Below are 27,248 nucleotides of genomic sequence, written 5' to 3'. Positions count from 1 at the left end.
TTCCTAAATTTGGTAAACGTTAATCTACATCGCCAAGCAGCTCATGAACCCTGAGTAGGATAAAGTCAAAGAGATCCACGCCTAGACACACGATAAACTGTCAGAAGAGAGTCTTGAAGGCAGCATAAGGGACGGGACATGCTGTGTAGAAAGAAGCCTTAAGATCATCAGCAGATTTCTCACCAGAAACCATAGAGGCCAGAGGCAATGGGACGAAACATTCAAAGTGCTGACAGACTGTCAACTCGGAATTTTATAAACTTATCCTTCAAAAAGGAAGGAGAAATGAAGATATTCCCAGATAAACAAAAACTGAGAGAATTCAGCACTAGCAGACCTGCCTTACAAGAAATACTAAAGGGAGTCCTTCAGGATAAAAGAAAAGGATACTAGATAGTAACTCAGATCTACATAAGTAATAAAGACCACCCCTGAGCGGGGGTGGTGGTGGTGGTGGGATGGATTGGGAGAGTGGGATTGACATAGATACACTAATATGTATAAAATAGAAAACTAGGGGCTTCCCTGGTGGCGCAGTGGTTGAGAGTCCGCCTGCCGAGGCAGGGGACGCGGGTTCGTGCCCCGATCCGGGAAGATCCCACATGCCGCGGAGCAGCTGGGCCCGTGAGCCATGGCCGCTAAGCCTGTGCGTCCGGAGCCTGTGCTCTGCAATGGGAGAGGCCACAACAGTGGGAGGCCCGCATACTGCCAAAAAAAAAAAAAAAAAAAGATAACTAATAAGAACGTGCTGTATAAAAAATAAAATAAAATAAAATTCAAAAAAAATACCTCTTTTGCATCTCCCCTCCCCTACTTTATATTGATGTCACAAATTATATCTTTATATAAATTGTATCCATTTTATAGTTAGTTATTTTCATGCTTTTGTCTTTTAAATTCTATACAGAATTAAAAGTGCTTTTCATAACACCAAAAAAAAAAAAAAAGCAGACCACACCTGAGGTGCTCATAGATGCAAAGAATTTGATAAAATCCAACATTTTTTTATGATAAAAATACTCAAAAAACTAGGAAGACAAGGGAACTTCCTTGACCTGATAAATGATACCTAATAAAACCCAAGCTACCATGGTACTTAATGGTGAAACACTGAAAGCTTCCCCCAAATATCAGAATGAAGACAAGGATGTCCAGTATCACTGCCTCTATTCACCACCGTACTGAAGTCCTAGCAGAAAAATGAAATAAAACCATCTACATTGGAAAGGGAGAAGCAGAACTATCTCTATGTGCAGATGATATGATCTGATATGTAGAAAATTCTAAGAAATAAACTAAAACATGACAAGAATTAATAAACAAGTTCAAGAAGGTTGCAGGATACAAGATCACCATAAAAATTTTATGTTATTTCTATACACTAGCAACCTTTCAATTCTACTGCATATATAGCTAGGATTCTATATACAATCTGAAAATAAAATTGAAAAGACAATTCAATTTACAATAACATTAGAATAAAATAAGTAACTTTAATAAAAGAAAAACAGATTAGCATACTGAAAACTACAATATATGATTGAAAGAAATTTAAAACAATGTAAAGTGGAAAACATCCACTATTCAGAAGACGAGAAAATTTAATATTACTAAAATAGCAATACCCCTTTCCACCTTCCCCAAATTATGTACAGATTGAACACAATCCCTATCAAAATGCCAGACGGCTTCTTGCAGAAATTGACAAGGGATCCTAGAATTCATATGGAAATTCAAAGGACCCATAATAACTTAGACAATCTTGAAAATGAACAACAAAATTGGAGGACTCATATTTCAATACTTATTACAAGGCTACAGTAATCAAAGCCTTGTGGTGCTGATTAAAGATAGACACATAGATCAATGGGATGGAATTGAGAGTCTGGAAATAAACCCTCACACTTAGGAGCAATTGATTTCAACAAGGCTGTGGAGACAATTCAGTGGAGCAGTCTTACCAACAAATGGTTCTGGGAAAACTGGACATCTGCACGCAGAAGAATGAAGTTGTACCCCTGCTTCACACCACGTACAAAAATGAACACAAAGTGGATCAAAGACGGAAATGTAGAAGATAAAACTACACAACCCTTAGAAGATATCCTAAATGTAAGTCTCTGTGACCTTGAATCAGACAATGGTTTCCTAGATTAAAACCCCCAACGCACAAGCAACCGAAGAACAAATAGATAAACTGGACATCATCAAACCTGAAAGTTTTTGTGCTTCAAAGGACGCTATCAAGAAAGTGAAGAGACAGTCAACAGATCTGGGAGAATGTATTTGAAATCATATATCTGAAAAGGGTCTACGAGAATATATGAAGAGCCCTTACAACTCCATGATAAAAAGATAATGAACCCAGTTAAAAACTCAGCAAAGGATTTTAATAGACTTTTCTCCAGAGAAGATACACAAACAGTCGATAAGCACAGGAAAATAAGCTCGTCATTACTCATTAGGGAAATACAAATCAAAATGACAATGAAATATAACGTCACACCCATTACAATGGGTATAATCAAAAAGACGGATGAAAAGCGTTGGTGAGAATATGGAGAAACTGGAACCCTCATATGCTGCTGGTTTAGACTGTAAAATGGTGCAGTCACTTGGAAACTAGTTTGACACTTCCTCAGAATTTTAAGATAGAGTTAATATATGGTCCAGAATTGAGAACATGTTCATGCAAAATCTGTGTGTGCATTTGTCCATAGTAGCTTCACTCATAATAGCTAAAAAGTGGAAACAACCCAGATGCCCATCAACAGACAAACGATAAACAAAATGTGGTCCATCCAGGCAATGGAATATTATTCAGCCATAGAAAGGAATGAAGTACTGACACATGGTACATCACAGATGAACCCTGAAAACATTACGTAAGTGAAAGAAGCCAGACACAAAAGGCCACCCCATATGGTATGACTCCATTTATATGAAAATGTCCATAGACACAGATTAGTGGTTACCAGGGACTGGAGGGGGAGGGGAACAGGGTGATGGTTTAATGGGTGCGGGTTTCTTTTGGGAATAATGAAAATGTTCTGGAATTTATAGTGTATAACTTTGCGAATATACTAAAAGTCACTGAATCATACTCTTCAAAAGGGTGAATTTTACAGCATGAAAATCCCATCTTAGTAAAAATAACAACCGAAGGAGGTAACTTCCAATTGCTTCTATCTTCAGGTACAGGGAGAGGGGTGTGGGATCCTAGGGGCGCTGGGGTCCCTGGAGGTGGCAGGTGGGATGAGTAAGGAGATCTGGTCCCAAGTCTTCTAACTCAAGATCTGAAGGAGAAATTGTCACCTCCCAGCTGTCACCTCCCAGAAAATCCTCTCAGCTATGAGGAGTGTTCGTTGTGGCCTCTCATCGGCCTCGTTTTGAGCTAAACTGCCTCCGCTTCGGCCCTACACACCACATCTTCACATCAAGGAAGACAATCTCTCCCTTTGGATGAACCCAGATCTTGCCGATGCTTTAGCTTCTTGTTTTGCTCAGAATATCACTTCTTGAAGGAGCTGGCGGAAGGTTTTGAGTCTGTGGGATGGGGCTGCCCCGAGGGTAATGTTTCTGACTTCCCGTGTCCAGGAAGGAGAAGGCAGGCCTTGGGAGTGGGCAGCTGAGCCCAGCTGGGACCACAGAGGAGAAACAAGGAAAGAAGAAATCCCGGAAAGTCATAGGACACAGCTGCGCCCTTGACCCCCGGGGGTTGAGGGCGGAGGAGGGTACAGGACACATTTCCCAGAGCATCGGAGCTGAGGGTCCACGGCCAGCTTTCTGTATCTGGGGACACGTTCCTCCTCCCTGGTGAGGTCCCCTGCAGGCTGTCCTGTTCCAGGGACGTATTTACCCCTTCCCCAAAGTCCTAGAGCCCTCACCCCCGTTTCTAAAACGGACGCATACAGGGCAAGGACAAGCATCAACTGTCAAGTGGAATTTGAGTGTTTGGAAATACTAATATAGACAATTCCAGAGGCAGAAGTGTGGGGAAGCATCCAGAAAAAGCATCGTTAGGTCATCCCTTCTGGGCCAGGAGACCCCGCTCACCTCCTCCTGCCTGCTCGCCCCTCCCGCTGCACTCTGAGTGCCAGGTGCCTCCCTTGCTGTCTGACTGTGGGGGTCCGGCCTCCCCCCCAGCTCAGGCCCCCTCCCCATCCCAGGCCCCCCTACTAGTTCCACCTCCCCAGGCGCATCCTGGGCTTCAGGGACCGGCCGCAGAGCTCAGTGTCAGGTCTAAGTTTCATCCTGACCCCAGTCGGGGGTCTGTCCTGGGTCCTCAGGGCTCCAGCTCCCGCCTGGGTCAGGCCTGCCCTCGCGCACAGCCGCAGGGGCCCCGCCCCGAGCCAGCTGCTTTTGCAGAGCCGCCTCATCCAACGCAGGCTTCTACACCCCCTCGCCACCCCCCAGGATGGAGGGATCTCAAATAAGTCTCTTCAACAGCACCCGGGAGTGGACTCTCTCCGGTGGCTGAAGTCCCAGGCCCAGGCCCTCAGAGCCGTCTCTCCTGCGGCTGCACCGAGCAGGGCGATGTGACCAGGGAACAAAGAAAGAGGCCCGAACAGCAACGGAGACCCGTTCCCGGCGCGCGTGGCTTTGTCCGCCAGGGCGGGCCTGGCTGGGTACTTACTGGGAACGGCCTTCTCATAGCAGATGCCTTTATAAAAGCAGCACCCGAGTTCCTGGCACCGATCTCTGGTGACGCTGTAGTCACACATGTCGTACAGAGGGATGTCGCACACTGCAAAGCAGACACACCTGGACGTGACCCTGATACACAGCGCCCTCTGACTCGAAGGAGCGCGGGGCGGGGAGGGGAGCTCGCGGGTTTGCGTGGTGGGTTTTGTTACAGTTTTCATTGTGCATCGTACACATCTCACTTTGAAACTCAGATCTGGAATAAATTAGATTTCTGAACACGACAATGTCAAGCTGATGACACCCACAGAATAATGCGGGGTCCCCCAGGGAGTAAGGAGAGAACGCATTCCGGCGAGCCGGGCGCAGCGCTCCACAAGGCAAGTGGGAAACACAGACCTCATACAATGGGTGTCTGGGAGTTCGGGCAGTAACACGTTCTTAATCCACATTTAAGCGCAGACTGAGTTAAAATGACCAATGTGAGGATTATTTCAGAATTTAAAAGTCGAATCGAAAGGACAGAAAGTTTAGTGCCAGGAAGCCACGTGCCTTGCAGCGGAGGGCGAAGGACCGCAGGGTCTCAGCTCTCAGCAGGTGCCCATCAGCAGTAAACATGGTCTCCCGGGGTGGGGTGTGGAGCAGGGCCCGCCCTTTCCTGAGTCTCCAGGGAACGCCGTCTTCCTCGGGTTGGGGGGCGGAGTTTGGTCTCTCAGACTAAGGGATTCCAGGGAGACCCGCCGCCCTCCATACCCTTTCCTCCGGGAGGGGGACAGGTCAGAGCCTGCGGGGTGGAGCCGCGGGAGTGACCTGACCTCGGTGCATGGCGCAGAGCACGCTGGGCGCCCCTCTCCCGCGCGTGCCAGATGAAGTGGCTTTGGCTCCTCCCCGTGACCACGTGAGCAAGCCTCCCAGGGCCTCGGGTTCCTCTCCTGAAACCAATGTGATGATACGCACAGGCACGTGACTGTCGCGTGGCTGATGCCCGGTAAACGGCGCCCACGTCCGGAGACCTGGAAGGTCAGGGTGGGCGTCCAGTAGCTGCCGCCTGCTGCGCACAACTCAACCGTCTGGAGCGTGCGCTGCAGTGGCGCTCGGCGCCCACGGTCTGCATTTCCCGGCACGGCGCCCTCGCAGCCTGGGCAAAGCCCCCGTGCCGTACGCAGGAGCCCCGCTCCCCACCGCTCCCGGTGACCACTAGCCCGCCCCGAAGCCGGGGACTCGTGCCTCTGGACGCGTCCCGTCAGTGCAGTCACACGATGCGTGGCCTCTGGGTCTGGCTTCGCCCGCCTGACGTGTTCAAGATACACCCGTGTGCCAGCGCGTGCCAGAGCCCTGCCCCTTCCACGGCTGAAGGAAGCCCACCACGTGGACAGACGTCTCGCTGATCCGCTTCTCTGGTGATGGACATCTGGGCTGTTCCACGTTTGGGCTGTTAAGTGGAATGCTGCTGTGGACCTTCACGTAGGAGTTTTGTGTGCACGTGTGTTTCCACCTCCCTTGGACACACTCCTGGGCATGGCCTGGCTGGGTCAGGTGGAGACTCAAGGCTGACCTTCTGAGGAATGGCCAGACTGTCTTCAGAGCGGCCGCCCCAGGTCGCCGTCCCCACTAGGAGTGTAGGAAGCCGGGTCCCCTCCTGCGGACTTCAGACTTCAAACCACTTTGGAGAGGGTTCAAGTGCGTTTATCAACGAGCTTCCGGGAAGCGGTGGAGACGGTCACGTGTGGCCATGTGAAGGCTGGGTCAGCACAGGAGGCTGAGAAAGCCCAGGGTTGGGGGGTGCGGGGGTCACATCGGGCCCCCTGGGGCGAGGCCAGATGGGATCTGAGGTTTCAGAGGATTGACTCAGGTGGAGACAAGGGAGCCAAGGGAGCAGCGTGGGGACTGCCCTGGGGCTCTGGAGGTCACAGCGGTGCTGGGAGGACCCAAAGAAGAGAAAGGAACCCACTGCCCGGGGACCCCAGGACGACGCGCCGCTACTTCCGACACCGGGTAGCTATAACCCGAAAGCCAAGCATGCTGTATGCGGAGACCCTGGGGGCATATCAGGGTGGTGGCCGGTGCCTGGGCTGCCCGTGACCTGCTGTCCACTTCCCTGACCGGCCAGGCCTGCGGAGGATGGAGGCTTCGCGGGCCACAGCGGGAGCTCCAGCGTGACCTGGGCTAAGGTCTCCCTTTATCAGCCGAGCCTTGTTCCCCTGTGATATAGTTTTAGCTAAAAAGCAAGACACTTGCTGTCCTGGACCGAGTGGTGTTCCCCTGGGAACGGTGGGAGCTGCCCTGGCTTTTCCAGAACAGGAGAAGCTCTGCTGGGACCCACGGCAGCCTCTGGGGACCCTGCGCGACTCCCCTCCCTGGTTAACGTCAGGGTGGGGTTTAGCTGAGAGCCTGCGGCCACACTCAGGCCGGCTTCTGGGAGGGCAGGTACCCCACCCAGGCTGGAGGCGGGGACTGGCCAGCGCCCGTGACGGGCTGAGTCGTGCCCCCACGAGATGCGTTCAAGTCCTGACCCGAGTACCTGTGAACGTGACGCTGTTTGAAGCTGGGTCTCTGCCGATGTCACTGGGCTAAGATGAGGTCATTGCCATGGCCCTAAGCCAAAATGACTGGTGTCCCACCAAGGAGAGAAAACAGACACACGGGGAGAAGGGCGCCGAGAAGACACAGACGGCCACGTGCCAACAGAGGCAGAGCCGGGTGCCTCTGGGACGGGCGCCACGGGGGCTGGAAGGGGCCTCCCCCAGTGCCTCCAGAGGGACCCAGGCCCCCCGATAGGCAGGACCCACCCAGCTCACGGTACCTGTCACAGCAGCCTTGGGAAAGCAGCATCTGCGCCATCAGTTTTGCTGGGACACCAACCAGAGAAGGAAGCCTCCGGACCCTAACGCACACCTCACGTGGCTCTTAGGGGACAAAACAAACCCAAGGGCAGTGGCTTAAAGGTGGGCGGGCCTGGGTCGGACACCGCGGGCCACGCCGCCCAGGGCTGGAGCCCCAGGTCCCCGCCACGTGCTCGGCCCTCACGGCCAGGGCAGAATCTGACCGGATTCCTCAGCGCTCGCTCCTGCAGGGGTGCCGCCACTTCACGCCTCCTTCCAGTTAAGCGCCAACCACTTCTGCTTACGAGTAAAATCGAGTTCGTTAAATACCGCATGTAAGGGAGAAATTAAAACGGCGCAACTTCAGCCCCCGCGGAGCCCAGGTGATCAGCCTCCAGCCACGTGTTAGGAAAAGGCAGACTCGCGTGACCTGCACGCAAGGAGACCTTCAAAGAGCAGCACTGCCCCCATCCTGTCCTGTGGGGCAGTTTTCAGACTGTCCAGCGCCTCCCCCTCTGGTGGATTTCCAGAAAACACTGGAAACTCCTGGCACCTTCCAACCCAGAAATGAGAGAGGACCACCCTACAGTGATGTAACATGCAGCCCCTTCACAGGAAGCACTCGGCAAACTGCTGGCGTGTGACCCGCGGAGCGGCGGGTGGTGGCCACACACCTGAATCTTGGGGAGTAATGCTCACCTCTTACTTCTACACGGACTTCAATTTTCCGCAATAAAGTCACGCCACGCCAGCAGCAGCGGCCAGGCGAAGGGCCTCGTCCAGGACCGGGAGGCCAGGGGGCCGGGGGGCTGGCGGGCTGGCGCGGCTCCTCCCGGGATGGAAGGCCAGCGGCCCGCGTGCCCGCTGCCCTGCCCCTCGTCCTCCCCCAGCCAGCGCAGTGGCTCCCTGGGCCCCGGGGAGCAGGGCGGGGGGCAGTCCCATCCACCGCGCCCTGGGAACCTCTGCTGGAGAGGAACCTTGCAGGGTGGGGACGGCAGACTGCGGGCTGAGTTCACTTGCTTTCTAACTATTGCCAGATAAAGGAGAAATTCGGTGACGGATAGACTGGACAAAACAAGCCGCCACCGGCTCCCCCACCCCACCGGTTGGCGAGTTCATCGTGGAGCCCGTGGCGTCGATGTGAACATGTCAGGACATTTCAGGCCGCATTTAAACCTCCCTCCCTCCCCTTCCTGAGGAACTGGAACCGTAAAGCTAGGAAGGACATCACGTCTAACACTCCCCCTAGGAACTTGGCCAGTTCTATGGAAACGTTAGAACTCAGAGGAGGTTTCTAGGCCCCTGTCACAGGGCTGCGGGCCCTCAGGGGGCGGCGGCCAGCTCGCAGCTGCAGGGACCTGCGGTCTGCCCTCGCCACCCTGCAGGCCAGCCGTCTGGAGGGCCGGGGCCTGACCAGAGGGCCCTGAGGACCACGCACACACAGGGGCAGACAGACTGGGTTGTCTGCCAAGACACGCGTCCACCGCTCGTCTCCCTGAGATCCGACCGAAACGTGACAAACCCTGGCTCCCGAGTTACCCGAACGTTCCCTTAAGCCACGGTGACTGTGACAACCGTGCCACCGGCTCCGTCCTCAGGTCGAGGGTGGAAGCGCTGGGGAAGGAGGCGTGCCGGGAACCCTCTGCCCCGCCTCGCCCGCCTGGCTTCTCCCCTGAACACAGGTTTCTGGCCTCCTTAAACCGGGTGGCGTGTGGGAGAAGGGCAAGGCTGCATCACAGAGCCCACTTCGTTTGCCACGCGACACTCCTAGAAGGACCCACAGAACCCAGAGAGCGGTGCTCAGCCTTCAAGCCCCTCGCTCGGTTTGCCGGGAGCTCCCGGGACAGGAGCCGGCAGTCCACGGACGGCAGGCGAAGTGCAAGCCGCGCCTGGCAGCCTTTCCTTCCACTTCCTGCCCCCAAACTTTGTTTTCTATTTTTATTTATCTTCCAGTGTTCCCAAACCCTAGATTTTAAAGGCAAATGTGGTATTTTCCAGTGTCAGAAATTCAAACCAGAATTTTAAGATATAAAAAAAAAATCAAAAGAAAGTGTAAAGGTAACACACACACGAAAAAAACACATCACAGATAAAGTGACATGTCTGTAACATAAGAAAAATAGTTTAATAATTACAACAATGTAGCATGAGTAGTCAAGGCCAGGACACCGCCTGTGGCATTTCGTGAAGTGTCCCCACAGCTGTGAACGGGGACTCCGCGTGTCCGAGCAATGAGGGCGGGGCGTGGGGGGGGGGCATCGGGAGTCCACAGCGGAGGCGCACGTGGGCCGCAGCGTCCCACCGCAGAGCGCGTCCCAGGGCCGCGCACGCCTCCAAGCGCTTCCCTTCCCAGGCGAGGCAATGGCTTCGTCTCCTCATCCACAAAAGGTGGGAGCAGAGGTGACTCCGGCAGGCAGGTGGCCCCTTCCTGACGTCCCCATCCACCCCCCAGCCCCTCAGAAGGTCACACGGAGAAACGGGTGCAGTCCATTTACGAAAGGACAGGTTTTTAGAAAGAGCTGCTCAGACACATCCTCTCTGCTCCCTCAAGAGCTTAGTCAAACCTTGCATCTACGAGAAGACAAGGTAACGCATTACACAAGCATGTCACCGGCCACCCCTTCAGGAGAAGCGGTGCTAGAATCAATAGGTAAGGCAGGTTCTGCAAGAGCCCCGTCCCAGGATGCTGGCGGCAACACTGCCGTCACAAAGTGCTGGAGAGATCAGGTGATGAATGGTTCCTGAGTTAGAATTTGCTCGAGACAGCGAACTTCAGTACGCTCGAACTGGACTGCTTCCCACTGCAATGTCTTATGCATCATCGAAAGATACTACTGTAAAAACAGGGCTTACCAAAAAACCCTAGAGACAATCTTTTCTGGCCCTAGCACTAATGAACACAATGCTAAGTACAGGAAGTTGGCAATTCTCGTAACAAGGTCGAGTGTGGGCAGTTCAACGCCGGGCCCCAGGCACACCCGCTGAGCAGGTAACGGCCGAGCCGGGGAGCCTGAGAGTAAGGCCGTGGGCCGAGGACCATGGGGGCCACGAGGACCGAGCCGCCCAGCTCGGGGACATCGGACGGTCCGATGCAGCGAAAGGGCACAGCTCACAGAGCCACATCTGGCGCTATGTGGGCATTTCTGTCTCCGACGCAAGGTGCTGGGATTCTGGTTTTTAAAGACACGACACTTGTTCTCTGTAGTAAAAGATTATCTCACTTTAAAAACGGCCTCTTCATAAGAGCAGGGGGCAGAGCACAAGAATCAGCTGGACCCGAGGCCGGGGCTATGGAGAGGACAGGCTTCCTCCTCTGTGTCCCCTGCTGTCTGGACACCGGGGTGGAGGTGGGACGGGGGAGGGGCACGTTTCAGCTCCCACCCCTTAGGGGAATCTCAGGTGTATATTGCTTCATTCTTGCTGAAACAGTGGAAACACTGCCTTTCCGGCGAGCACAGAAGGCCTGCCTGCTGCACCCAACGGGAGAGCAGGTCTCGGGTTAGACCGGCCTCACACAAACCCCACCCGCAGGACAGCTCACCCTCGCGGGCTGCGGCGACGTGTAATAAATAACACACTTTATTTACAGGCTCTAGTGAGCTTGCTCTCTCGGGGGGAGGACAAAACAGTGCACCTGGCCAAGTTATTAAACCAGCCTACACGTCAGTCCCCCCCAGCGGGCTGGATACCCTCCGGCGCTCAGGTGTTCACAAGAAGCGGACGCGTGCACACCTGTCGCTGGACACAGTGGCAGCAGACGCGATTCCTCGGGTTCGGGGCTGAGGCCCAGACCCCCGAGTTCAGCCAGAGTGCCGCACGCCAGTGACTGCGATTCTGCTTTACCAGGAGACTCTCCAGGGGATGAAGGTGTCTCTGCAGGTACGAACAAGGTGAGTTGTTTAGGCAGACTGCAGTGGGAGGCGTCTTCGGAGCACTGCGGTGGCGGAGAACAGAGCAGGCATCTCCCAGAAACACCTGTGCGCTCTCCAGACTCTGCTTTCCAGGAGTGCATGAGCACGCGTCCCAGTGCACGGGACCAGAGAGGTTAGTGGAGGGAGACTGCAGCACAGGCATCAGCCCCGACACAGCAACCACGGATACGCATTCAAAACGGAGCATTTACAGGCAACGCATATGCAACATTTATATATATTCGATCAAAGCCTGAAAGACCAGACGCAGTCACTGCACTTACTGCAGAATGAGGTACTGAGATGTTGAGAGGAAGGCAGCGCAGTCTGGCCTCGGCGTCTGCACCTCACGCTGGTTCTTCAGGAACGCCACGGCCGTGATCAGCTGCGGCTTTTCTACGCACAGGAGGCAAGAGGACTCCCGTGCAGCCCTGCTCTGTGGTCCTGAGAGTCCCTCGGGTGTGGTCACGGGGCTCCACCTTGGTCTCGTAACCGGTCTTCGAGAACGTTCCTTAGAGGTTGGTCTCGTCCCAAGCGGGGTCGTTCATGTTCTTTAGAACCTTCCTCACCAGCTTTTCCAGGTCTTTGCGGGCTCTCTGCTCCTCCTCCAGAGACTTCTTCATCTTCTTGTTATCCTGTAAGTGAAGCAGACCAGCGGGTATTAACCGCCTTCGGTGCTGAAGCGGACCCCCTCCCCCAGGAGACTTGGGGCCTCACTGGAAGAAATCCTGGGCTGGGACCGCCCTGCGCCGCGGCCAGGGGTGCGGTGACCAGGACCCCCCAGTGTCTGATGGACGCAGAGCTGCTCCTGGGCACCAAGACAAATCACAGACGGAGCAGGCCTAGGGCCCCCGCTTGTAACTGTGAACAAGAGAGTAAGTGAACGGCTGAAAATAACAGAAGGCACATCTCGCGTCCCTCCTACTTCCTTCCACGTCTGCGATGACCCATCTACAGAGTTCTATAAGAAGGGGGGCAACAGAGACAGAGTGAGTTAGGACCCGTCACCCCCTGCACACACAGACGTATGCCGCTGCTGAGAACCAGGAAGCCCCCGAACGGGGACGAGAAAGTACGTGGACGGCCAAGGGCAGCTCTGAGCACATGGCTGGCACGCCCGCCCTCTGCCCAGCCCAGACCACGCCGTCCTCAGGCTTCTCCTCGGCCTCCCCTCCTCGGACACCAAAGCCACTGATACAAACAAGTAACGCACACACACACGAAGTACGCTTGGCTAGTCAGCCGAGTTAACTGACTTGCTCATGTGGCTTCTCAGGAACAAGGACCATGTGTCTGTTGCACCAGAAGGTGGAAGCGAACGGTCACAGCGGGGACCTATCAAACTGTTTAACTAGATGGAATTTTAGATCTCTTGCCTGATTATGCCAGCAGCATCTGGGATGGCTTATGATGTCAAAAACACTGCAGTGAAAAGAAAGCCACTTTGAAGATTCACTTCCTGGTCTATCCCATTTACAGAAGACCAGCTGTTGTCCTGCTTCTGAAATCTGAATACTGAGAGTCAGGCTCTCTCTTCCGCATTACTGTGCTTACGGACAGCTGGATTCACTTCTAACGCCGTGTTTCCCTCTCTTCCCCCATGAAAAGGAAGATTAATGACGGACGACGACCCACCTGTCGTAACTCCTGGACTTCATCCTTTAGTGCATACACGGTGTCGACGAGACTCCTAGGCAGAAGAGAAGGCGCCCTGAACAAGGACCGGGTCAGAGGGGACGCCCGGAGCCTCCCCGGACGCACATGCTGCCCACCTGCCCTGCACGCCCAGGCCCTAGGTCCGGGGAGGCCCACTTCTGCGCACAGGGGCGCTGACCCCAGCCAGAAAGTCCACACCCCGGCCCTCCTGGAACCATCCTGAAGCCGGTGCCACCCCTCCCCCGACAACCCCCTTCCCCCGCCCGCTTTAAAGCACTGGGATACAGCTTACTTTTCTTCTATCACTGTCTGACCGTTACTTTTAGTTTCTTCAACTATAATTTTCTCTTCTTCTGGAAGCAAAACTTGTGGCGCAGATTCTTTGCGTGAACCTATCATCATTTAAAACAAAACAAAACACCCTCAGGTAAATACCATGGCAGAACTAAAAGGAGAACTTGACTATACAACACTACTTAATTATTAATATTAAATTCCAGGTGTTAATTCCAGTATGTTAAAAAATATATTTTCTAGGTAAAACAGGGACGGGCAACTTTTAAAAACTCCCTCTACCTCTGTGTACTGAACCCAGCCTTCTTCATGCCTAAAGCATGACAGAGGAAAGGAAACATTGGCTTTTTATGCAATCTATTAAGCTTCAGTTTCTTAATCTGGACCATGGATCTTTTAAACCCTGAAACCTTCAACAGAAGGTTCTGACCGTCTTGCCCGGGACATTCTGGAGGAAATATTCGAACTCTTTAGGGATATTCGTATCAACCAAATTCTGTGCCATTTTATTCCAGGAATTTTACAAAGACCCATCGGATCATGCAGGAGACATGTACCAACTGTTTATCAAGTCAATGAACTGGCCCTTATGACACGTAACTCCCCAGCAACGGCTAACAATGTTACAGCATGTGGTTAAGAAAAGTGCATTTTATTACTTGGTTCTCTTATGAAAACTTTATTTACATTCCCTGGCATATAAACGTTTTTCCAAAAGGAAGGAAGTAAATTGTTTACAATATCAGAGGAATGTTTACGTCATTTAACCAAGACCCAGCACAAAGGCCTGATAAACATTTACTGCAAAATAAGTACTTCAGAAATTAACTGGGAAACCCAAACGTTATAAAAGGTGAAAAACGAGAATCCAATCTTATTTAAGGGTGCAAGGAAGAAAATAAACTTTTTAAAAGGTTATACTATACAGCACTAACATATATCACTTATATTTTTGTAAAATTACATCAGATGCACATTCGAGGAAGGACAGAACCCACCACAGACCCACTGGCGACTGGTGTTGTGATAAACGCAGCTTCTCTCCGTTAAAATACGCGTGACGTCGGATACATGCTCATTATCACGGAGATGGCGGCTCGGCTTGCTTGGTCTTGTTTCTTTCCTGCTTTACCCTTAGTTTGCCCTCCCAGAGGTCTGTCACACTGTAAGACGGCACTTGTGCATCCTCACGTCGTGGGGACATTGCGTATAACACACGTTTTCAGGACAGGACTTAATGGTTTCACCAGCGTTTTACTGCAAGCTTACACTCCTCTGAACAGAACAGGGCTGGTGGTTACTGTCAAAGCCTGATGACAAGAGACTCATTCGATGCTCCTGACATCCAGAGAACACGTCCGTCACCCCCAGGGCAGCTCATGACATGGAGAGGAGGACCGCCGTCTACCTGCCCCGGGAGCCTTCCCACATGCCCCCTGCGTCTGCAGGGCCCGGCTCCACCCCCGCCCCACAGGCTGGGAAGGCTGCTTGGACGCCGACCTCCTTCTCCTTTGCTGTCTCAGGCAGAGGAAACTTCAGCTCTGGGTGGGCAAGGACAATTCCACGTTACACGGTACGAACTTCTAGACAGATAAATAGGTACCTCACACCAGTAAAGGAAGGGCTTTATGCGTCCTGAGCAGAACTTCCGTATTATAATCATAGACAGTACTTAGAATTCTGTCACAAGCCGTAACGAGCCGGCGTATCGGAGCATATCTGTACTTAAGTTTGTCGATTACTATTTCAAAGATGACCCTCCGCTAGTGCCTTCGTGTTCACACCGAGGTGCGAAGTCACCCCCAGTAGCTGCAGCTCTGGCTGTCGGGGGAAGGGTGGTGCCCGGCTCACACCCCACCCAGCACAGTGACCTGCGCGGCCAGGGGGTGACTTCTCAGACAGAAGGCGACATGGGCCCACAAAGGGACACACCATGAAAGGCTTCGTCACGCTGACAGCCGTGGGCTGTTCCGGGGCCTCCGTGCGGGGCTGCAGGCACGGCGTCTCCCAGGCCTTTCTCAGTAAACGGGAAGTGCTCCTGGGACGTCTGGGCCGTGTGGGAACGTGCTGCTTGAGAAGGAAACGCGCACGTGAAACACACGATGGAGGAAAAGCACAGGGACGCTGCCAGGTGACGAATTCTGAAGGTCGAGAAATTCCTGCGCCTCCGACACAAACGCAAATGCTACCCGTGTTTTCATCAGGAAAAGTGAACTCGGGTTATTTTCCTTAAAAACAGACAAGGATTCCTAAAGATTCAGAGGTGTGTACCACACGGACGGACAGTGAAGGGGCCCACTTAGTTTTCCCTGTAAAGAGAAGCAGGCAGGTGACATCAGACCACTTAGCGCCTGAGGGTTCCCGCTGTTACCTGCTTTGCGCTCAGACGTTGGTTGCTGTGTTACCGCCAGATCGAGAGCTACCCGTGGTGTACCCGTCACGTTCGGTTTCTAATACAACATTTCTTCACGGGAACTAGCTAATGAGACAACAGGCTGGAAACGTTTTCTTACGTAACAGTGCTTTAGCGAAGACTAAATTCCATGTATTTCCATTACTTTTGCATCTTCTAGCTTCCTAGGCAACCTATTTACATTACGTGTTTGCAGCAGTAAATTCTTCAAATAACACATAAAATAGAATCACGAGGGACGTCCGCCCTGGGAAGCGCGGGTCGGAGCACAGCGGGCTGTCGTGCAGGGCCCGGGGCTGCAGGGACTCGCTCTCACGGGTCCGCGGGTCTCGATAAACTCGGGCCTGTCACCGATCCGCGGAGCCTCGATTCCAGCACCCGTAAGCGAGAACAACAAAACAAACACCTCTGCAGAGCTGTTCTGGGGTTAATTTAAAAGTTGCATCTCATAGATGTGTTTTACCAGATGAGTTCGTAAATGTAAAAGCCTTACACCCCACTACGCGATGTGACTGAATCAGGGCAACTTATTAAACGTGTGGTTCAAGAACTGCCCAAGCAAGACAGACGTTGCTCTTATTTTTGCCAATACACTTAAAGCACACAAGGAGGCGGCAAGTGTAAGTATGAGAATGTTACGTTATAGACGGGATGTACTAACTGCTGGGTTCCTGAAACGTGCCACGGTGGAAAATGTCATTTATGGATTTGATGGTGAGCCAGGAGGCTTGTAGAGGAAGATTATTTATCAGCCTGAAGAGAAATCCATGGGCCTCCTAGTTTCAACATAACATAGTTTTGTAAAACAACTGAAAAACATTGATAGTCTTTCAGTAAAACAACAAAGGAATATTCTCCAGCCAGGTTTATACATAAGTTGACTCTTTCTATAAGAACAAAGTTCTAGAGAGTAGATAGATTTAACAAGCTCTCTCAAAGATCATTTTAGTATTTTTAAAGGTACCACAGCACCTTTTCTCTGAATTGGTTAGGTTGGAAAAACCATTTAACAGCAGAACTACCAGACACTGCTCTCTCACTTTACTTAAAATCCTCTAAAAGGGGCCGAGACACAGATGAGTGTGTTCACGGATGTTCCAACACACTCAAGATCTGTGTTTCCCAAACTCTGTACTAAACACGAAGTTTTGTGCTTCCAAGAGATAACTGGGATTCTGCAACACGTAACTGGGAAATTCTGAATGCTGTAGCCACCTCCTGGACATTCACAGTGCACACTTAGCATGCTGAAGGTTTTCAGGAAAAATACCCATTTAACTTGAATTCAGCATTTCCTAAGCTTGTCTGAGTGCTGAACTTCCCCCCCCCCATCATCAATATTAACATTTTGCAGTTTTCTGGTTAACAGTTTGAGGAGTGCTGGACTGGCCTATAATCCCGCCTGTGTCTATGAATACACACACACACACACACACACACACACACACACACACACACACACACACGAGTGCTGGGTGGCTTTGTTGTTGTTCAGGATGGGGATGAATACAATGAAATAATCATCATTAGCGCCAATCCAGCCGCCAGCGCCCGCTGACAGGGATGCGGCAGTTCTGCACTGCCACCAGAAGGGGCCGCTCTGTGCCCTCAGCTGGAGACGGAGCAGGTGCTGGGGGCCATGAACTCACTCAGATGTGTGATCCAGAAGCTGGAGACACGGTCAGAACCCTGTCCTCTAAAACAGTCACAGGTCGCCAGAGAACTGTGGACCTTAGGTTGAGAAACACAGATGCATGCAGCGCTCCCACCTCCTGGACAGAGGACCTGCCCAGGCAGCAAGGGCCTCAACCCAAGGTGCCATTGTGGTGGTCAGACTGCCACCTGGTGCCTCATCAGAGGGCCTGCGGCTCTCAAACCCAGGGCGCATGTGGTGCGTCTGCCCCTGCGAGGGGGTTGGCCTGCACTGAGAGCCTAAAAACAGGGTAGGTTTGTCAGGAGAGAACATCTGCTTATCTAGCCAGCGGTCCAGCACATTTGTAGCAAAATTCCCATGACTTCTTAAATTCGTAATCTTTCTGAAATCTGCATCTACTTATACTCAACAGAAACTGAAGTAACTTTCAGAATGAAACAAAATGCTACATTTAAAAAACAGTCTACTGAGTAAAATCTCTCCAGAAGGCCACTTTGTTATTTATGGCTATGATAAGCTTCCAATTCGTTTTTCTTAAGAAACAAAAACACGAGGACCCTCTTTAGAGAGGGATGTGAATTTGTTTATCGTTTGCACCTTGTCCTGGCCCCATACCTGCCACAGGTACTTGTTTTCCTTTCATTCTGCTTTTCCTAGTCAGCTGGACATGCACTTTACCAAACAAAGATTAAAAACTGATCTCAGTCTCGGTAAGAAACATTCAAGTCGGGGCTTTTTTCCGTTTATGCACACATCCCCACCCCTATCAAAAAAGAGAGAAGAGAACTCTTCTTTCTGAAAACAAACATCCCAGTGATTGAAAACTTGTTTTAAAAAAAATTCGAGGAGAACAGATGAAATAAAAATATACAAAGAGTCACCTTGCATCGTCCAGAACACACTTAACCTAAGAAGGTGCAAGCTTTGCTATCAAGGCAGATAAGAGGTGTTCTACTGCCCGGCCTCCCTGCGGAAGAGGCTACATTCAAACAGCAAGCGTCAAGCTGCAAACTCTGCTACGCCCTCCGCCCCACGTAACAAATACTAAAGGCCACAGGCTAGCAAATGCAGAATTTATTTCAACTGTACATAACAGATGTCTTTTTTATATATATAAAACAAACACTTCATTGCCATATGCAACCACAAACAATATGCATACTGTACAGTACAATGCAACGTTCAGGTATACATCCCACTGAGTCTCAAACGGCAGTCACCCAGTGAAAATGGCTTTCCCGTTCACAAATAAAAAGCACAATATATAGATTTTTTTCAAGGTCTTATACCACTATATACAAATCACTGTGTTTTCGCAATTTTATGCAAAACACATAATTAATATAGCTTATATACTTGTGGCAAGTGTCAATTCAATGGGAACACCGTTCAGGCCATTTGCAAAAGCGCCTGGTAATGGCTTAAACCTACCTTCTAGTTCAGATTCTTCACCCTTTCGTTATAATACTAACTGTACACATAGATATTACAGAATTGCATAAATGTAAGGTACTATTTCAGCATGACTAAAGTTCCACAAAAGTAGAAACACTGGCCTTGGGATGCCACGTCACTACTGCCACATGAGAACTGTTTTCAAGCCAGTGGCACTAATACTTCCAACCAGGTCACAAGAGCTAATGGTGCCAGACATCAGAACAAATCCAAACAAACAAATAGCCAGGTTGTTATTCTGCAGTGATCTTAGCATCAACAAAAAATCATCGTCAAAATGGCTTTAACTGGCACGAAAAGGAACGATGAGAAAATGTCAAAACTTTGGTGTACAGAATATCAACGAAAATGTCTCATCAGGACAACCCAAATGACACTTGGTGTTAAAGAGAAACCCAAGTGCAGCAGCTGTGGTGCACACAGCACATGACACGACAACCCAGACTCACTAAGGCATGGTCGAGGCGTGTAAGCCAACACACGTTATCACAGTCTCCAAGCAAACAAAAGACCCTCTACTGTGAGTATCAGAAAAGCTGCAATGTATTACTTGATGTGATATAAAGTAAAACAAAACGCTTCTAAATTCACTGCATGATATTAAGTATGTGAACCTTGGAGTTATCCTATTTCTCCCACAATCCCATTTGCTATGAACGTATGTATATAAGCCCGTCTCTACCACGGGTGAATACTGGGCTCCGACGAATATTAAAAGATTGCTCCTCAACTTTCTTATTCATACTAATTGATACAAAAATTCGAAACCTCCAGATGGCATAAGTAGTTGAGTAGCTACCTGGGAACAACAGACAGACGTTTGGATCTCCTGGTTTTCCTAACCACCTCCCTGCACGCAGTTCTGAGGGTGCCGGCTCCCTAAACAATGGGGAGGGGGCCTCCTGCCGGGAAGGATGGAGGGCACCTCGGGCTGTGAGCAGTGGGACCAGCCCCCCGACACAGGGCGGAGCACAGCAGAGCCGCTCTGTGCAGACAAGGTCAGAACACCGAACACATGGTTTTGGCGGGGGAGGTGTGGCGGGAGCAGAGGGTCCCGGCCACCCTGAAGGGAGGAGAAAATGTTCCTCCCACTTATTACGGCATCTCGTTTTCTGAAACTGGTTTCAAGGAGTCCTTAACACACCACCTCCGGTCCCACTTGAACACCAAGCCAGGCGTGCGCGGGAGGGACCCCGCTCTCCTCTCCAGTGTGGACCGGGTGTGGACTGAGTGCTGCCACCGAATGCAACAGGGCGCATTCAGTTCTTTCTGAAGCAGAAATCGGTCTGAGGGAGGGCAGTGAGGTCTCCTTACAACGAATCCCAGGGAAGCGGGGGGGTCCCTCCAAATCTGAGACGTTCTTGCAAGTGAGTTACGTGGCAACTCAGCAGGTTTTCGGGCGACTCATAACCCCGTTACGATCAAGAGTGAGGGTGACGTTCCACCGGGGGCCGTCAGGGGAGTCTCACGGCAGCTCTTGCTGAAAAGAAGCCATGCGCCCGTCACGGGCAGTGGGCTCGGACGTGGATGCCGGGAGCACCGCCTGCTTGGGTAGGCACACCGACCGGCCGGACGCAGCCTGACCCACGCGCTAGGGGGCTGGGCTTTAACCCTTCGCTGCGGTGGCACAGGCTCGCCACGTGCCTCTCAAGAGAAACTCCTCCAACTAAGGGAAGTCTGGCGCGGCGGCGCGTAGGGGCCCGGCCCGCGGAGAAGCGGGGCTGCGGAGCCGGCCGCCTGTGGCGTGCGGACTCGCCACTAGCGCTCCCGCCCGGCCGGGCCCCCACGCGCCGCCATGCCGACAGAGGCTCCTCGCGGCGCCCAGGGCCCTGGGGCAGCCCGGCACTCGGCCGTCTGATCTGGACTCGGCGCTCTCGGGGCACGGGTCGTCTTCTTATCTCTCCACAGCTACTGGGTCGCCGCGTCCAGTACACACACAAAATTACATCCCTGCACGGAAGGCCAGGGTCTCCTCCGTGTCGCTGGCACTTAGACCACAAACCTGCGCGGTTTCAGTATAAAATACAAAAGCGTTCGTACGGCTGTATCTAAAAAGAAATGAGACAGTTGCTACACTGAGAATAAAAACCAAACCATCCGGAGACGTAAAGCCACCACTGCCCGCTGAGAAAGGACCCTCGGGTGCAGGCTGTGTGGGCACCGTCTCCTTCAACAGTCAGTAACTTGAGTGGATGCTCCAAATGGCAATTAAACCGCCACAAAGTACAATGGGAAATATCAGAAACGCTCTCAAAAGTTGTTAAAATATCACATAAAAGAGACAAGAAACAGCAAGAAAACATCTAAGAAAAGCAGGCTGCGGTACAACAAGCATTGTTAAGATAAGCTCAGAAGTGCATTAGTTCTGGTGAGAGATATATGAGCAACAGCTCTTACGAGATGTAGAACCCATCCTGTAACTATGGGCTGTCCATATACTGTCATAGTCAGAGTCTTCCGAGAGGTCTGAAGGCTCCAAACGAGAAAGGCTGCTGCGACGACCCAGGGAGTCTAGACTTGACTGGTCGTCATCAGCCAAGACGTGATTATGCATCAGGTCAGTGCCTTGCCATGCTAAGACGGGGCGGGGTGGGAGTGGGACGACAGGGGGAGGGGGACAGGCAGAGAGGTGGGTGAGCAGGAGGACGGCAGGAAGAGCCACAACCGAAAACATGGAAACAAAAGCAAAAGGTGATGGGAAGAGAAGGGAAAGAGAAAATACTGTTAAAAAACGGCAACAACGTTCATTTCTCCTTATCTATGGCTGGGTTCTAGTTACGAACTTATTAATTAGCACAACCCTTAGACTAAAACTAGACCAACTATTATTTAAACAAACCTAGCTCACGAGTCTGTTTCCAAACTGTTCCTTTTTAAAGCTACTGCTATTAAGCCCTCACTTACGAAATCTTTTACAAATTAAGCCCATGTTCACAAGCAAATTCTAAAGACATCTAACAAGTAACCAATTCTGCTACACATTCGATTAACAAACAGTCTCACTTGGGACACTTGTGAAAGGAACCGTTCATGTGTTTAATGCGGATATACTGAATGCAAAATACCTTCCAAGGATTTCTGGTGGACTTCTTCAGCTATCTCTTCACCAGACTCTAAATCACCATCTGAACAATGGGGGTCGAAACTTACCTTGTCACACTGTAGTGACTGAGAAAACTTCAGGCGGAGAACAGGGTTACACAGGCCCCTTCCCCCTCGCTCCCCTTTCCCGCCACCCCAGGGTGCTCACCCCCACTCAGCAAGGGGAATGGACATGGCGGGGAGACACGTCTGCTCAAACGCCATCAACCCGGACGCAGACCCTCCTGCTGCCATGAAGGGAGACGTGAACAGGGAATGCCCCTGTGTCAAAAGCAGGACGGCAGAAGGAAGTGGGCACAAAATGGGAGTAGAGGAGTGAGCCCATGAGTGGCTGGCGACGTGAGCAGTGATGCTGGCCAGGCGGCCGCGAGTGGGACGCGCAGGCTGGAACGGGCCCGCGGAGGGGCCGGAGGACACACACGCTTGATGGGAACCAGGGATGGCTCAGCACAGCAGCCACGGGCTCCGTCCTGTTCCTGCTCTGGGCAAAGCTAAACCCATTCCCAAACCAAAACAAAAGGAAGCAGTGGGCTCAGCTCGTTTTCTTCGACTACATCCCTATGGTCCTTGGGGAGGAAATCAACACTAAAGATGTCTGGATGGTGAAGGCTTCTTGGCATCCAAACGTATACTGAACAGAACTGAGCTTTAGGTGAGATATATCGTCCCAACTATTCTTACTATGCATTTAATATGGACAGAGTTGCTCTGGGGTCAGATGCACCTGACCCCATCTCTAGATTTTTAGGTACACTACCTGTCCAACATAAAGGACCCATTTCCCCATCCTACCTGTTCCTGAGAACGTTCAGTTTAAGGTCATCTATGACTGTAAGACCTCTGAGGCCCCAGAGTGGTTAGTCCATAATATCAGTGAAAAACAAAAAACACTGTATTGTCCAGTGCTTTTCTTGCATAGAAGTGGAAACACATAACACAGGCAACGCGATGAGACCTGCACATACCAGGGCCGCAGCAGAGCAGGGCCCCGTCTCCTGGATGAGGCAACGCAGCTCACACAAAAGCTCACACAAAACTCACATCACCAGGTCCGTTCACCTGAGATGGCCCGGTTTAAATTTTATTTCAAATAGTTGAAGTGGAGATGTATAATTTTTTAAAAATCTCAAATTCAAAACCCAAAAAACAATGGCCACATATAGCCTATTACCTAAAAATACAATCTCTTAACAAATATAGGAAACTGTAATATCGTAAATGACAAATTACTGCTCTGTCACCTGCAGGCCCTTCCATTCCTCTCCTGCTCTGCTGACTAGTCACTACAAACAGGCGTCTTCACCAGACGGAGGACGGACCGAAAGTCCTAACGTCACAGGTGGGACACGTCAACTACTAGCCATAAAGAAGTTTCCAGATCATCTGCAGATTTAGCCGGGGTTAAGCCCGTTGGCCCTGTCCTCATACCTGTAGTCATCTTTAACAGAAGCTCAAGCGGTTGTCTGTCCACCTTTTCTTTTTCTCCCCATCAATGGTTTACACCAGACGTGACACTGAGTTGAACCACCACACTGCAAGTGGTGCCAAGGAAGTGAGTTGAGCAATTTGCCAAAAGTCAAGGTGGAAAGGAAACCAAAAAGACAAAATCTGACAGAAACCAGTTTTCATGCCAGAAGCAATATATGTCATCCAGTGTGAAAGAAAGGGAGGGAGGGGAAGGGAAGCTCAGCCCCTTTTCTCCTGGACAAACCACATCCTGACTACATCTGCTGCAACCACCCTGCACTCCACTCTCAAAGGCTGGGCAAGTTTCAAAAAAAAACAGAGCCCATCTTTGTAGTGTTCACACAACAGATTAAGATTTTTTTCACATCAGACATTATGCATAAGATGCAGGTAAACTCAGTGGTACTGAAATCTACCCAACATCACTGGTGTGTCTACTTCAAAAAATTTTTAAGTGCAATCATTTTGTAAAAGTTGGGGAGGGCTAAAGGAACTCTTACTCTAGGCTTGTATTTTTGACAACAACTCTAAGAAGCAGCGCCCCCGCCAAGTTCCAGTACCACACCCGTAGTTCAAACAGCTTAAACAACTGAGCTGAGCGAGCCCCCGCTGTCTTCCAACCCGAGAGAGCTGTATAAACTCTGGCAGTGCCCTACACTTCCAGGTCTCCCAGCGGAACCTTCTCTAGAAACCAGCTGTTTTACTGACAGCTCAGATTCCTTCCCTTGACTGAGGGACGCTGGGCCAGGCCCCGGAAGCGCCCTCACTGGGGACCATGCCCACGAGCCTGCCCAGGGCCCACAGCTGTGTCCTTCAGGTCGTGATTCTAAAAAGCAAAACAAACCACCAGAGTCCCAGCGGGTTCGCACGACACTTACTTGAGTTGAGCGTCTGCCGCGTCTTGGCGCTGGTGCAGTAAGCCTCGATGACCTTCAGGATCTGGGCGTCCTCCTCCAGCGCAGCCGTGCCTGCAAGGGACACACAACCGTCACAGCCCAGAAGTGACAAGTACAGTTCACCGGACAAACACAAACCATCAACTCAACCAACGACGGTGACAACAATCCCTCCTTTTGTTTTCTCGCCAGATAAATGTTCTCTGATGTTCACAAGACAGTTGTATGCAGAAGGATTTTTATTTTTTTACCTGCAACATATCTGGCAAAGGGCTAATATCCTAAATATACATGTAAGTTGTCTTACTGACCCACAAGAAAGGTAGGATCCCCCATCCTGAAGATGAAAAAAGGCAAGAAATAGGAACAAACAATTCACAAGAGAACAGTCAGAAAGAAAAAATGCTCCTTCTCACCAAGAAAAGAAGTGGAAATTAAAACTACACAACATGTTTTCACATGTCAGCCTGACAAAAATCAGAATGCCCGAGAATTCTCAGTGTGGATGCGGACATCAGAAAGGACAAGTTCCCTCCATCCTCATCTGGGAGGGGGTAGTGAGCACAGCTATGAGCCCCTGGCAAGGCCATCTGACCCTACTTACCAAAGGCTTTAAAGTGAGCATCTCCTCCAATCCACAAGTTCCTACTAGAGAGTTAACCTAGGACGCTCCAGAGCTCTCCCGTAAACTGGGCTCCAGACCCAGCTTCCTCTGCACTCAGGAGGCCACGTGCGTGGAGCGTGCAGCCAGCAGAGCAAGGGCCCCTAAAGGTCCTGGTACCGGGCGCAGACCCTCGCACCCAGCATAGCTCATACCATCCTGTGGTTCAACTCTGCTTTCTGCTTTCTTAGACTTTTCTGCATCTTCTAAGGTATTACTTAGAATATATTTTAAAAGGCTCAACTACTCTAACAAAAAAATGTGGGAAGAATGGAAGACTAAACTATTTATAAGCTGTATCAAAAAGCCTGCATGCCATCGTATGATACAGACACACACAAGGCGGGCCGCATGCTCGCTGCTAAGAGTCAGCGTCAGCACAGAGAGCTGAGGGGCGGCTGAAAAGCCGACTTAAATTCCGCTGACTGGGACTGGCTGTTAACGGGTTTCCGCAAGAACAACGTTTAACTAGTCTCGCTCCAGGACACGCTGGGAGGTAACGCCCACAGGCAGGGCAGGCCGCTCCCCTCTGCCAACAGGAGGGCAGCCGCACAAGTGACGCTGCCTGTCCCGCTGATGCAAGCACGCCGCCATCTTCAGACATGGGTCAGCGCGCTCGCGGCACGCAAAGCGCAGCGCCCGCGCACAGAAGGCGCCCGGCAAGCGCTGGGGGTGAAGGCCTACCAGGCCTGGGTCAGAGCTGCACATGAGGAACTGGTGTCCACCCCCGGCCGGACCCTCTGCACAGGTGGACCCTCCGCACGGGGGTGCTCGGCCTCCCCCGCTCCATCAGGTGTCCCGCAGGTGCGCTCACTATCTGAGGAAGTGACCAAGTAACCGCAGGACAGCAGGACGAGCGGGGCTGTGGCAGGGGACGTCAGGTGGCCCGGGCGGAGGGAGCTCACCCGGGAGCAGCCTCCGGGCCATCCCTGCGCCCACTTCCCCAGGGCCACCATGACCCTCGCCAAGGACGGGGGGGGGGGGTCCCCACTTGCAGCCACTGCACCAAGCCACCTCCTCCTCGGGGTGACGCCGGCTACTCGGCTCCAGTCTAAAAGCCTTCCTCTGGAAGTGAATCCCCAAAGGCTCCCAAATGGGTGTGGGCAAAAGGAGCAAAGGTCCGGAAAGTCACAGAGCCCCGTGGCAGTTCTCGGGGCGGGGGGAGCTGCAAAGGCGGCCCGCAGAGCCCCTCCCGCCTGCCGCGCCGGGTCGCTCTTGCCACGCATCCACGCGGGAGGCCGAGGGCCTGGAGGCGCCGTCCACGCCGCCCACGGCATCTCCGGAGTCCTCACGGAGCACGGGGGCCCTCCGAGCACAGGGTCGGTCCCACGGCGGAGACCCGCAGCCGCCGCCCAAGGGAGGGTGACCCCGGGTCGAGGGGCCCCGCAAAGAGGTCCACCCAAGGAAGGCCCACCCAGGGGAGGCCGGGCGGGTCGCGCGGACCCGCACCTCCCCCGCTCCAGCTACGTCCTTTAGAGGGGACCCTCAGCTGGGCGCTGGCTCCCGCGTGCGGCCCTGGAAAGCCCGGCGCCTCCCCGCCCGCGCGCCGAGAGCCCCGCGTCCCCACAGGTATACTCACTTTTCCTCAGCGCAAACTCCTCGTCCGAAGGCTTCCGCTCGGGCTTGCGCTTGGGGAGCAGCTTTTTCATGGTCTTGGGACTCTTGCTGAGATCCTAGGGAAGCAAAGGGGGAAAGGCTGACAGACCCCAAGGTAGGAACTCGCGCGGGTCCGCGAGGAGGGCCGCTGTGAAGGTGTGGAGCAGCAAACGCTCCGGCACCGCGGGGGCGCCTGCTCCCCTCGAGCTCTGACCGCTCTTTGCCGGCTGCTGGGCATCAGCTACAGCCAACAGGGCGCAGACTCTGATAGGAACCTTCGTGTCACCTGGATCGGGGGCACCGGGACGACAGCCACGCCTGGCTTGGAAAGGCCAGCTGGCCGAGGCCTGCGCAGGGAGCTGCGCGCTGCTAACTCTGCGGCAGGCCCCCCCGCTGCAGTCACCCAGCCAGGGAGGGGCAACTAAGGCCACCATTAAAAGAAAGGCAAGTAAACACAACTCCTTCAGGAAAGCGCCTGAAGCCTCAAGGGAGAAGAAAAGGGTCTAAGAGCAGCCCACGGGCTCGAGGGCAGAGGCGTGCAGAAGACAGAGCCCCGCTGGCGTTCCCACCGCCCCGAGCTACGTTCACCGCCTCAGGGTCTACCCCTCCCCCGCAACACAGCGCCCGAAACCCCCCCACCCCCCGCGAAGGGGAGGGTGGAAGACAGAGCAGGCCCG

General features: G+C 52.3%; 1 protein-coding gene across 16 annotated transcripts in view; it reads right to left on the bottom strand.

The window, feature by feature from the left end:
• Window positions 1-27,248, bottom strand: part of ARHGEF7 (Rho guanine nucleotide exchange factor 7) — a 169,318-nt gene that overhangs the window by 33,095 nt on the left and 108,975 nt on the right. For 6 of the 16 annotated variants that reach the window (XM_073795413.1, XM_073795417.1, XM_073795412.1 and 3 more), the window contains 6 exons: window positions 26,555-26,648; window positions 24,297-24,386; window positions 21,247-21,423; window positions 13,326-13,425; window positions 13,013-13,088; window positions 9,569-12,012 (listed from right to left, as the gene is read on the bottom strand). In XM_073795413.1, the coding sequence (XP_073651514.1) occupies window positions 11,890-12,012; window positions 13,013-13,088; window positions 13,326-13,425; window positions 21,247-21,423; window positions 24,297-24,386; window positions 26,555-26,648 (660 nt within the window). In that variant the 3' untranslated portion in view covers window positions 9,569-11,889. Of the gene's footprint in view, window positions 1-9,568; window positions 12,013-12,094; window positions 12,239-13,011; window positions 13,089-13,325; window positions 13,426-14,325; window positions 15,398-18,453; window positions 20,898-21,246; window positions 21,424-24,296; window positions 24,387-26,554; window positions 26,649-27,248 lie in introns of those variants that run through there. The other 10 variants (XR_012327785.1, XR_012327786.1, XM_033843718.2 and 7 more) reach the window with 10 other exon arrangements.

Source organism: Tursiops truncatus, chromosome 18 (genome assembly GCF_011762595.2).
Source record: "Tursiops truncatus isolate mTurTru1 chromosome 18, mTurTru1.mat.Y, whole genome shotgun sequence".
Lineage (NCBI taxonomy): Eukaryota > Metazoa > Chordata > Mammalia > Artiodactyla > Delphinidae > Tursiops > Tursiops truncatus.
The sequence above is the reverse complement of the archived record's forward strand: the minus strand, read 5'-3'. Positions and strand labels throughout refer to the sequence as shown.